Genomic DNA, 13,115 nt, shown 5'->3' with positions numbered 1-13,115 from the left:
GCAACAGACAACACTTTGTCCTCGGTCACTGTATTTCAATAGAAAATTAGAAGTTTAATCACCATTACTGTAAAGATTATGCCAGATCTAAGAACTCCTTCTGTCACCTTCCATAGGTTTTATGTTCTATATTTATACTGAGATGAACACATAAAACAAGTTGCATCCCCAGAAGTCCCACAACATAGAGCTGCTGCCTGCAACTAAGCAAAGTATCTTACATACAGAAGGCAGAAGTTCAGCACAGACTCCTCAAGTAGCTACAATTTGGATCTTATATACAAGTCTAGATACTACTGTAACAGAAAATATACAGACTCTCTGCTTAGACAAAACATCTGCAGCATCAACTATTCACCAAAAAATCCTTTCATTAGCACTCATCTTCTTGGAATAGCAGTCTTGTGCAAGAGTCCTATTTTTTTTTTCCATATTATTGTCACAGTACATATTTCACCAGGCCAACTTGTTAAACATCAAACATGCAATTATGCAAGCTAATTAGCTCATTTTGTTACTTGTGCTTTGGACAATAAAGCTTGAAGAAACATTTCAGTAACTTTCAGAAAAATGACAGCTTCTTGTAGCAAATGTTTCATCATCTTATTGAATTTTTATTTTTTTTAATAAGAAGTATTAAGTGGTTTTCACAAAGAAACAGACATCCTCAACAGCAATGCTCTTATTTTTCTCATTCATTTATAAGAAGAGCAGAGAAGCATAATGCTAACAACTTTGCTTAGTAAGTGGAGACTGATATGCAAACAAGAAGATTCAACAATCCAAACGTCTGGAATTCTTCCAGTGTCTCTGCTGCAGACATCTCAAGCACTGCTTTCATCCACACAGCACTCATCTGTCCTTATATATAGCTGGTTCCCAAATGCAAAATTTAGCTCACTAACTCTGGTTTTGTTCCTCTTCCGGGAAACTTTAGGACGATGGTATGAGTAAATTGAAGTCTTGTCTATACAACTCTAATGGGTGCGTGTAGACCACTGGAAAAAGTTCAAGGTAACGTATAAAATATGACTGAATAACTGCTTCTACAACGTGTAATAAAAGCTAAACAAAAGCAGGTTTACTGACAGCAGATCTTAAGCACTTAGGAACCTACAGAAAGGGTCGATAGGTTGGCATCACAAACAGCACAGCCATGCTGCTCATGAGCATTGTTTCACAATGGCATCGTCACCGTATGCACCGTAACGCATGAACAAGGCTGTGTGCAGTAACAAAAGTATTCACAGTATGGGGGAGTGAAAGGATTACGGGGAAAAGGCTGCGGGTACTGTCACGTGAGATGCCCGGTGTGACTCATGCTCTAGTGGTGGAGGGCACCCGATGATAAATCACTCTTCAGGAACAACTGTCCAAATCTCAGCCAGCGGCTGCTTGCCAGAACAGGACAACATGTACCACAAGCTATGAGCTCTACAGGTTTCTCTTCCCAAAACCCAAGTTCCTAACTGTTAAAAAAGTGGATGCAGACAGAGGCACCTCCCAATTTTGAGGTAAAGTGAATAAGCAAAGATACACTATGACTACTTCTGGAGTTTCAACGAAATAGCTCTCCTCTATGCAACAGCAGGTCATAATGAGTAACACCTCAAAGCATCTAGGCAAAACAAGAGAAAGTTTCACTCTCCTCTAAAGCAAAAATTGTATGGGAGCATAAACAAAGAAATTACATATCTGGGGGGAAAAAATGCAAAAAAGAAACTGAGCAGTCTCTGCTAAATAAAAACTCTTAAGCACAAACACAATAATAAAATCTAGAATCACAAGCATCTACAGAAAACTAATATTTTACCCAAACCATATAGATGATCCTAGATAAAAACTGATCAAGGGGACCATCCAGGAAAGCGGATTCTTCTCATTCACCAAGCCTTTGCAGGACTCCCACCACCCAACTCCAAGAAAAAATTAGGCTGTTCAGCCAGGCTGGGTACAATCTGGATACACCACTACACCCATTTATCTGCTGTCAGAGTAACCACACACTGACTTTCCTGTTTAAAGCTCATAGGAAAAGCCTGAGAAAGAGAAAAAGGAATGACAGTGATGTGGGCTTCATCCGGGCAACACCACTCCCCTTGGCTGAAGAAGATAACGGCCCCTCGCAGGGCCGGAGCACACAGACAGTTCAGCAGCTGATGTGCCTTCACTGACCACCAGCTGCTCTTCACAGAAGAATCTCCCCAGTTACCACAATGTTTTGGGGTCATCAGGGAGACCCAGGTAGGAGGATGAACAGTTGTTTAAGGGTGCTCAGGAAAAGCACCAGCTCTGAGGACAGGTACCAATCAGATCTTCCCTGCTTCACATTCCTGAAACTAAGCCAGGAGATGAATTCTGTATCATTCTGCTAGCACAAGGGGAGAGAACAGCAGATGAACATGATAAAAATCTGACCCCAAAACAGCATTATCCTAACCCACCAGTGCATTAAGGGACTAGCTAAAAATCAGCCAAGCTGTACGGAGCTACGCAATGAACCTCAGCTTGACTTCAGACCTGGAAACAACAAAGCTGTTCTGCAAGAGAGAGTGTTTATGAGCAGGACAGCTCCTGGGAAACAACATGTCCTCACCAGATGCCCTCACACATTAAGAGATGATCCACAAAGAATGCCAAGATACCCCTTAAAGGTTGACATTTGCTAGTCTTTTAACCAAGTTACATCTTACATGCCCATATGCCTCCGCCACATACAAACAGCTCCGTGAACTGTTCTGAGGTGATGTAGCACTGTCTCCTGAAGTGCTTTGAACAGAGACCTTCACAATAATTTGAAGGAGTATTAAATTACTACAGACTCTCTTTTTGCCCAGAGACTCAGTGGATTGCAAGAAACACATAGAATTAACTGCCAACTGTAACAACATTTTGGATGGTGACAGTGCAAAGACCCCAAATACTGCTGGACTGAAAACATAGGAACTTAAGTAATATGGCTCTTCAGCACTACAGTGAGGGTAAAACGAGAGCTGAAACTGTAAATCAGTTTCCCAGACACCCTTACTGATTTTTTGAAAGTAAGCATACCTGAAGAAAAAGGAAAGCTGCTACTCCAACTTTGTTTGAATGACTTAATGTTTTATCTGAATTTTTCAGAAAGTGGTGTGGACCAAAGAAAGTAAAACTTCCAATTCAATGTAGGTTAGCACTGATATTCAGATATTTCTCATAAATTAACCTTTCACTTCCCAGGCAAATTCCACTGCATACACTGTGATCCTATGTTTGACTGGAAACTGCATCTGCTCAGAAAATGGAGCAGCCAATACACCATCCCAATAATCTATGAATTTTTATTGTTAAGTCAGAAAGGAAAAAGTTGATTTGGGGACAAGTCCTATCTATCAAACCTCTGGTAAGAAAAGAGGACACAAGCAGAAAACTGGTGCTGTTGGCTGCCATTTAAATATAGTTTTTATTCAAATACAACATCTTTCTTTCTCAATACATTTCCCTAACTGCTGTAATGTCTGCAGCACAACAGAGATTTGCAGTTTCTTAGATTCATCCAAGCACTTAACATCAACTTATAGCCAAATAAAATTTCCGAGGTACAACAAAAAACTGCACAAGTAGAAACTCAGCATCTTCAGGAAGAAAAATGAAGTCCGGTAATCTTTAGTTACGGCTAGAATAAAGTTAATGGCCTAATGAGTAGAAATCCTAGCTACACCACACATGTGGCAAACTAGGCACTCAATCAATTTAAATCATGTCTGATGTGCTCTCCTCCGGAGTTGCAGAGTTCATAGCATATCCTACTGAAATAAGCCTGTGTTGAGGACTCTGGTTTATGAGCAGCTGCTGCTGAACAGCAGACAGGAAGTTAAGCTGCATTTGAAGCGATATAAAGGGGAGAGGAAGTATAACAACTTCACACACTTCAGTGTAGTGACTGGTATTTAAACAATAAAAAAGAATATCCGAGAACTAATGTTCTTTCAGGCAAGAAAGACCAGAGCTATATAAACATCTCAAGTAACAAATGAAAACCGGGGACATTTTATCTTACTGTAACAAGTACACAAAATGAATCATGTAAAGAAAGTTGATCACACAGTTCTTAACAAGGGGACTTTGAATAAAATTAGATTTTTAAGAAGCACCGAAGTCCGCACATGCACAGTTCAGCCTGAAGTTCATATGGCATCAGTATAAAACTGAAGTAAAAATTAAAGAACTTCATAAAGCACAATAAAACTAGTCTGAGTAATTAATGATACCAGAGAACCAAGGTGAAAATAAAGCTCTCCATTTCATTCGTGGGTTCAATTATGTGAGATATCAGTCAATACATTACACTACTACACCATGTGCCTCTGAATTTCTTAACAATATCTATTCATTTGTTCTTTAAAAAACCAAAACTGGACATTAGCTGATAACGCAAAGGATCAGGAAGCCTTGGTATGGTTCAGATATCCAGAAGCAGGACATACACTGAATTTGACGCACCCCACACACCCCCACAATCACAATGGAATACAATGTTCTAACGTTTTTACAATCTAGGGACCTATTTTTAGTGCTACTTTTGTTATGACAAACTTGAAAAATTGCTCAAATACACAATTAAATTTGCTACAGGTCAAAGACAGCACAGAATGTTAAAAACTATTTTAAAAAAGTGTTAAGCTTGAGTTTAAAAATGAGTGGAAATATTAAGTGAACACTTAGCCATCCAATTCTTGAATTAATGAAGACAGGGTATCCACTAGAGGCCTACCCACCCATTGTGAACATCAGATGCATCAAATTAAAAGGCAAATTAAGCATACAAAAAACCCCTCAGTTAAGAAATACCAGAATGAAAAAGCTCAAGCCTATGCAGTAGATATTCACAAAATCCTGACTTTCACATGGATTCACAAGGGTGTTGCTCCTTCTAAAATTCAATCATTTAAGAAGCAATTCTAGCAGATGCTGCATTGGTAGCTTTGTCAAGCTGTGTACAAAACTGCTCCGGCACAATAGTGACATACTTCAATGCTGGATAAACTATTTTGGGCCATCATTTGCTTAGCCAAACACCAAAGCAGAATTCCAGAATAAAAATATTCAAGTGTTGGTAAGTTTATCTACATTCTAGATCTCAAACTAATGCCTAAAATAATAATTAACTGACAGCTCCCCCTATAGCCCTTTTTTATTCACATAATTAAAAACATGCCTTGCTGGCTTAAATCCAGTGATGAACAAACACACATTATGCACTGCCTCAAGAATCAAAGCTCATAAAACAATGTTGCACAGAGCTACAAAAAAATCACATGGTGTTAAGAGACTGCTGAAGCCTATGAAAGAAATTCTTAATAAAACCAAACTACAAAAATCTACAGAGGACAAAGTCTCAGACAATTCATATAAAACACTTAACTGTTTCTGTTGATAGCGTAAGAAACACTCTCCCATTCTGCTTACTCCTTCTGAAGTTATGGGAGTGGCTTGCTTTCACACAAGTTTAATTCTGTGCAGAGCAAGCTTGCACTCACATGGGATTTACACTAGTAAAGTTTGATTACAACAGTGAATTTGTGATTTGTTCATACTAGAGCATAACACCATTCCCATTTGTTAGTTTGTCCACCTCTAGCCTCATTCAGATGAATTCCCCTAAACGTTTTAGTGAAGCACTCTAGAATTTACTGTAAACACACATAAAACAGGGAGTGGCATCCATTAATGAGGCTCATGTTCTATTTTAATACATAGAATATCTACCACACTCTTACATGATTAAGACAACACAAGAAAATGGATGAAGTAGTTCAGTACTTTATGAATTCATTCAGAGAAAACAAAGTTAAAAAAATCATAGAAGTAAATAAAATTAGTTTTGAACTAGCAAGGAGAGACTTCAGTCTTCTTACACATTACAAGAAAAATTCCTCATTCAATTGTGAGCCAGAATCAATATTTTTCAATAAGAGCCAGATTCAATTCAGTTTCCTCAGCAAAGCAGTCACTACAGCATAGCCAACTTCACTCCTTCTCCCCCAATCTGTCAAACTTCTGCAAGCCTCACAGGACTAAACGGAAAAGAATTTTTTCAAAAAAACCTCATTAATTTGAATTCCAAATACCATATCTGCCCTCAGGAATTTTTTTTCTTCCAATCAAGTTTTCCCACTATGGGAAATATTTATCTTCCACCTAGCAGCATTTAAAAGACCCAATATGCCATTAAACCTGAATATGCTTCAAATATTTCCTCCAGTCTGGTAGGTTTGGTAGCATTAGCTGTTACTTGTAAAAAGAGTGGGTAAAAAATTTTAGGCAAAATCAAGAATTTTGTAGTCTATCAAAGATCTCTGAAGTCAAAAAAATTACACAGAAATCAGCCTGAAACAGAAAGGCTAAAGTGCTGGTCCAAACCTACTGAGGTCTGCAGAAAGTCTCCTGCTGAATACAGTGATCTTTGGATGAGTCCCAAAGCATCTAGAGTAGCATAGATAAGAGACAGCATCTACATTTTAAAGGTACATTTTTTCTGTAAAACAAAACCAGCTGTAAGTGATTTCAGTAACTTTATTCTGATGAGACTAAGCAAGATTTCTGACTTTAAATCTAATACAGCTTCACAGCAACCATCGTTGTCATTAGGGAATTCTAGCTTTCGATATCAGTCTACGGGACAACCACCTCAGAAAAAAACATTCAGAAATCAATTCTGAAAGTGATGCTTCTCCTGCATTATAGCTCATGGTGAAACTGAGAAAAAAAACTTCATTCCACTGAGCAGCACACTGAATGCTTGTTGTATCAACTAGCAACCCAAGACACAACAAAGCAACCCGTTCAAAGTGCAGATTTTCATTAGTCTACCACAATTCACTAGCTAAAGTCTAATTTCTGAACCATTTTAGAAGCACCTACTCAACACCAAATTTCAAGTGTTCCCCAAAATTTTATCACAGCGTGAGAGTAGAAATAAAGTTCTTTTCTTCAAAATAATAAAAAGCCACCAGTACTGCCCACATTTTCCCTCCAGAAATATTAACATGCTTTAAAACAAAGCGATACCAGATTTTATCCTACCAGCTTTCAGCTGTGCTCACGTGACTACCTACATGCAACAAGATGTGAAATATTAGTAATTTCGCATCATACTTCCAGTCTATACTAATAAGATCATAAGCGCAACATAAAAATTTCTTTCAGTCACAACAATTTCCTTCTTACCTTGCCTCCTTCTCTTTCAAAGTCGACATATTCCCGGGTCGGTGTCTGTCGCTGCTCCCCCTGCCAGCTGGCCGGAAAAAACTGGAGAGACAGATTGGTTCCTGTGGCCACAAAAGCCTTTTAGAAAAATCAATACAAACAGGATCAGGGAGCAAGACATTACATAAATTATGCAGGCAGTCATTTATTTTTACATCAGTTTATGTCTTAAGCCAGGCAGCATAGAGAATACTTAAAGTCAAAAACATGCACTCATCATTTTTCTTCAGTATTAAGTTACAAACATCTGATTCCATTTTGACAACATTTGCCATTGGTTGATTCGGATATAAAATACAACATGGAATCAATACTTCTTTCAAATCAGTTTTGCTGACATTAGATTCTGTCCTTTCAGTTCTGTCTGGATACCCTGCACCAACTCAGTACCTGCAACATTAAAACTGCCCATGTTTTTAAAAAGCTTGCATATCTCTAAAAGAAGCACTGCTGAAGGAAAACAACTCCTGAGACCTGTTACTAGGGTCATTTTTTGAAAGAAAACGACTTGTTTCCTTTCACAATCTACTGGGGCTTAGATAAACACTTATCTGAACTGAAATGTAAATATACCTATTTTATCATCTGCAGGCAAGCAGCATCAATATACAGCTCAACTAAACTTCACAGGATGAAGTCCTCTTGCCAGATTAAGACACCAGTGAAATCCAAATCAGCAGATGCCATGTCAGTGAGAACAGGGAACTGTAGGAATTCTTCTCAGCTGCAGCCCTTTGTAAAATCATTAAAGGGGCTGACTTAACCATATAACAAAAAGTATACATTGCTTTCAAGTAAATAATTTTCTATGGTTTCAAATGAAAATAAGATTGAGTTTTCTTTATAAACTCTCTGAATTTATTTGCCTATCTTATCAAGTCCAAGCCATGAGGAGTATGTCAATTTCTAGACATGAAATAAAAAAAATTATTTTTGCAAGTAGAAGTCAGATTCACAGTATTTATACCTTTCTCTGGTACTCGTGAGTATGTCCTGTAAGCATGTGAATACTTGAACATGCTCCCCGAACATAACTCTGCTCAAAATCCCGGGGTTAAACGTAATTTGTTGCAATCAAATAACTGTATTGATTACCATGATCACTTAGATTTAAATGGTCATTAATCCAGTTTTTCTTAAAAGCTATACAAATACTACTCTAATAGTTGGAATTTCCTGACAAGCAGATTCCTTTCAAGCAACGCAGAATTCAGCAACTTTATGGTATAACCATACGGTTACCTATGCCACAGAAGCTCTACGTGTTATTTAAGACAGCTCTGGTCATGTACTGCAATGCTGTCACAGGATTAATACCTCCCATTTTGAAAGCAGAAGTGCTTTATCTTGACTTTTTTTCCCCTCTGCCAAGGGAGGCTAATACTCTGCAATCAGGTTCCATTCCAGACTATCCTTAAAAGCAGATTTTTATTTTTAAAAAAAAGCCTCCTGTTAAGCACAGTATCAGCATCATTAAAATTGACATACTGTTGTACTAATACCGGGCGGGATACTCTATTGGTACATTTAATATTTGTTTGCTCTACAGTATGCAAAGACAAACATTTCAATTAATGCAACAGAAGCTTCATCGAGGATGAACTTGCACAAATAGGTAGCATCAAAACCGCGAGGGCTGCAGACCATCAGTATCAGGCTGACTAGACTGTATTATTATTACCCCTTGGCTTTTCTAAGTGATTCTGTTTTACATATCAACAAAAAAATTATACGTATCTCCAAATATTTTTCACTCGTAAGTCATCACCACTTAGTCTGCTCAAGAACTACCTTCCCACCTCTCACCATCTTCAGCAAATACATGTTTTATACTCCTTAATTTATACACTTAAAATGCCAAGGAGCGAGATCTTTGAGCGTAAACCAGCTGACCACTGCAGCCCTCCGGACCACTCCAGTTTCTGTAGGCCCCAAGGATACTGGGTCAGAAGTATTACACTTGCTTTCTGGGAAACTGAGTGAGACAGTGAAGTGCCCATGCCTCCCTGCTTCCACCTCCCGACTTGCGCTAGAGGGCCATGAAAAACCATGGGGAAAATATCAGTGAAAAGAAAAAAATGAAAGTACACAAATCCCCACATCCTCATGGAGTCATGCAGGCAACATTTAAACTATAGGCTATTTGAAAAGCTATCTAGATACTTATTCTCTGGATTTTTGAAGCCTGTTCCCTCCCTTTGAACAGATAAAACCATCCAATTAAAATACCCACGTGCTTCTCAAATCAAAATCGCAGGTCAATACTGAAAAACTTGGTAACAGTCTCGCTAGTAACCACACAGGAATACACCAAACCCAACAATTTTCTTCTAGTAAGAAGCAAATTTTAAACAATTAAAAAAAAAAAAAAAAAATCACAGCACTAGTTTGACCTTAAACTTGAAAGTGAGGAAACCATAATTTTTTATACAAGGCCTTTTAAAGCTCAGTCCAAAATGCTATCATACACACAAGCCTCAAATTTTGCAAAAAGCTTATCAGGTAGTACAAGGGTGATCTCACTCACAGACAACAGAAATACAAGTACCTTCCAAAAACCAGGTAGTTAGGAAGTCCCCCAAAACAAACGGAACACGTAAAGTTATTTTCAAGCTATCGAAGCAATACCAGTAAACCCAAAATTTTATTTAATATTTCACAGTTACTTTCTCAGTAATAGTGGTAATTATTTTCTTTATTCAATCAAGAGCTATTTGACAGAAGTAACCAACAACCTGCTCCCAGTTTTACATTAAATCCCTAAGCTGTTCTCTGGGGTTTTTTGCCTGCTTAAAAATATGTAAGGTCATTTGCAAAGGCTCCCTTTGGAGATAAAAGAATAAATCCTTGCTGTCTGGAAAAACATTCAAGACTGGAAAAAAAAAAGTAGGATTGCCAGCTCTTTTTAACATCAGTCATTACACACACTACATTTCTAAATAAACCTGACTATGTGTGCCCTTGTTCACAAAACAAAACCAGATGTTTCAGATCAAGAAATTTAGAGGCTGTTTTATAATTAAGTAGAAGTAAAAATACAGGCATCACTGGTTGCTTCCAATGGATGAAGTTCTGGCAGAGGCAGACTGCAGCAGGCTTAGAAGTACAAGGGTGAAACTACAGTGATTTCCCATTTATATAACTGCACGGGCTACATTAGAAAGCTAGTTTATAAGATGTGTGCCCTTTTGTTGGGCTTTTTTTAGGGAAGGACTCAGGTACACTATGCACTTTCACCTGTTCAGGAGCTTCAAATGTTAGCAAACTACATTTTCCTTACCTACCCATTGTTTCCCTTACCTACCCATTGTTTCCCTGGTGACTTTTTAAAGGAAGCAAACATACACAATGAAAACTGAATGCTAAAAAAAAATAGTAAAATTAAGAGGCTGACTACAGGGGGCCTCTCACAAAATAGTATTACAGGTTCTAAGACCACAGATAACAAGCAAGGATAAGATTCAGCTAAAATAAAGTTACTCAGTACAAGATAACCGTGTACTTGAGTGTGTACCCCTTTCTTCACAAATGCAAATGAACAACATCAGTTGTAGTAACTGGTATTCCATTATATTTGTTTGGATGTGCATAAGAATAATTTCATTGTGCGTAAGAATAATTTCATTGTGAACTGACTAGCAGTATCTATATCACATGAAATTAAAGAATCATCACAAACCAAACTCGGTGAAAGCAGGCGCTATTTTCTATGGAAAGGGAATTTTTATATCGTTTTTCATTATATACTGTAAGCGAAAAAGAGGCCACTTCTGCATTTTAAGCACAGTGAAGAGTTAAGAACTCAACAATACTATAAGATACTGATCCTATAGCAGAAATCAAACCAGGAAATAACTAGTCGGTTCTTGACTACTCCGAGCCATACTTAATTCAGAAGAGAGCAGTCTGTAACTAACCTTAGTGAATGAGAAAAACGGGGCTGAAGTTGTGAGTTTCAAAGCCTAATTTTAAAAGCGTTTGATTTAGTTCACAAATACATCAAACAGCTCATTCCAGCCTTTTAGCTAGCGTCTTCTGAACAATTTTACTCATTTCTGAAAGCTACTGTTTCCGAAAAAAAAAGAAAAAAAAAAGTTGAATATTGAAATAAGCAGCTTACAATTGTAACACGTGCCCGGGGAAGGAAGTACAGCCAATTCGCACTCGCGGGTGGCTCTGAAGGCTCCGGGAGATTTTCCTCACCCACCTCTCACCTCCCTTTAACCCCAGCGCCGCGGCCAACTACATTTTCACCGCGCTAGCCAAGGCAGAGCGAGCCGACACGTTTTAGCGAAAAAGCACTAGCCGTAAGGGGAAAAGAAACGTTGCCTTTTAACGAAAGCCTTCTTTCGTTTGAAAAGGCGGCAGACGTGATTTTTTTTTTTCCTGAAGGAAAACTTTTCAGCGCGGCGCGGCCACCCAGACCCCAGCAGCACGGCGCACCGGCCCCTCCCGCCACACCCAGCGCTCTAGCTTAGTTACTTCCAGGCGTCCCTCCTCCTCCTCCGAGGCTCCCCGAAACTTTTTAAGAGCTAGAAGCGGCGGAGGGCCCCGGGAGCGGCCGTTACCCCGCCCGCGGCTGACGGGCGCCGGCGGCCGCCCCGGCCCGGTCCCGGCGGGCCCCGAGGGGAGCGCGGCGCCACTTACGATCTCGGAGCGGCCGTCGCGGCAGGCGTTCTGGAAGCGGGCCTGCCTCTCCTCGTGGGGCCGGTCCCTGAAGCCGGTGTATTTAATCTGCGGAGAGCAGGGCGCGCAATCAGGAGGGGCCAATCCCGGCGATAAGGGGGCAGCGGAGTGCACAGACTGCGCCTCCCCGCGCCGCCGGGCTCGGCTCCCCCGCTGAGGCGAGGCGCGGGGCTCCCCCCGGCCCCTCCGCGGAAACTTTCCCCGCGGCGGGCGGGCGGGCGGAGGGGAGGGAAGCGGTGGGGGGTGGTGGTGGGGGGGGGGCCTCGCCGCCGCCTCACCTCGCACTCGCGGCTCAGCTTCCTGAAGAACTCCTCGTTCTCGAACTTGCTCCGCTGGTCGGGGACAACCCGCGGCATGGTGGTGGGGCCGCCGCCGCCGCCGGCTGCCCTCCCGCCCTCCCTCCCGCCCGCCCCGCGCTGTCCCAGCCCCAGCGCTCGCCTCGCCCTTTGTTAGCCCCCGCCGGCGGCGCCCCCCTCCCTCTCTCCTTCCCTCCCTCCCTCCCTCCCTCCCCCGCCTCCTCCCTCTCCCTCCTCCCCCCGCCGTGCGCGCAGAGCAGCAGCAGCAGCCGCCGCCGCCGCGCACCGCCCGCTCCCGCCCCCCCCGACTTCCTCCCCGGCTCGTAAACTCGGCCCGAACAGCCGCACCATTCACAACTCCGCCGCCGCCGCCGCGCATGCGCCGCCGGGGCCCGCGCGCCTCCCTCCGAGGCGGGAAGCGGGGTGAGGGGGGTGAGTCAGTGCCGCCCCCCCCCCCCCCCCCTCCACCTCCCCTCCCCAGGCGGGTGGTGACTCACCGCGCCGCGCTGAGGGGACCGGGGTCGCTCCCCCTCGCTCCCTCCGGTGAACGCGGCTCGTCTCGATGGTTTCCGGCTTCCTGCTTCGAGGGGAGCAGCCTCAGCCCCGCCGCGGGCGGGCACCAGCCGTCGTCCGTGTGCCCCCCCCGCCCGCCGGCGATGAGGCGCTCTCCCCTCACAGCGGGGACTCGGCGGCCCCTCCCTGCACCTGCTTGGCCGTCCCGCTTGGGCTGGGAGAAGGGAGAGGTGGCCGCGCCGTGCCCCCCAGCCGCGGGCGGGGGTGCTGAGGGGGCAGGTGGCGCCGCACCGGCCTCCTCTGGCTCCCCTCACCCGGCCCAGGAGTCAGGGTAAAGGCCTGGCTTAGCCCTAAGGACGGTCCCAGAACCGTACG

At 42.3% G+C, this 13,115-nt stretch overlaps 1 protein-coding gene across 3 annotated transcripts in view; it reads right to left on the bottom strand.

The window, feature by feature from the left end:
- Positions 1-12,741, bottom strand: part of CBFB (core-binding factor subunit beta) — a 44,081-nt gene extending 31,340 nt beyond the window's left edge. For 2 of the 3 annotated variants that reach the window (XM_074881756.1, XM_074881755.1), the window contains exons 1-3: positions 12,210-12,310; positions 11,893-11,979; positions 7,207-7,323 (exon numbers count right to left, since the gene is read on the bottom strand). In XM_074881756.1, coding sequence (XP_074737857.1) covers positions 7,207-7,323; positions 11,893-11,979; positions 12,210-12,287 — 282 coding nt within the window. In that variant the 5' untranslated portion in view covers positions 12,288-12,310. Of the gene's footprint in view, positions 1-7,206; positions 7,324-11,892; positions 11,980-12,209; positions 12,311-12,724 lie in introns of those variants that run through there. The other variant, XM_074881757.1, reaches the window with a different exon arrangement.
- Positions 12,742-13,115: the final 374 nt, after the last annotated feature.

The sequence above is a fragment of the Strix uralensis genome, chromosome 12 (assembly GCF_047716275.1).
Source record: "Strix uralensis isolate ZFMK-TIS-50842 chromosome 12, bStrUra1, whole genome shotgun sequence".
NCBI classification, from domain to species: Eukaryota; Metazoa; Chordata; class Aves; order Strigiformes; family Strigidae; genus Strix; species Strix uralensis.
The sequence above is the reverse complement of the archived record's forward strand: the minus strand, read 5'-3'. Positions and strand labels throughout refer to the sequence as shown.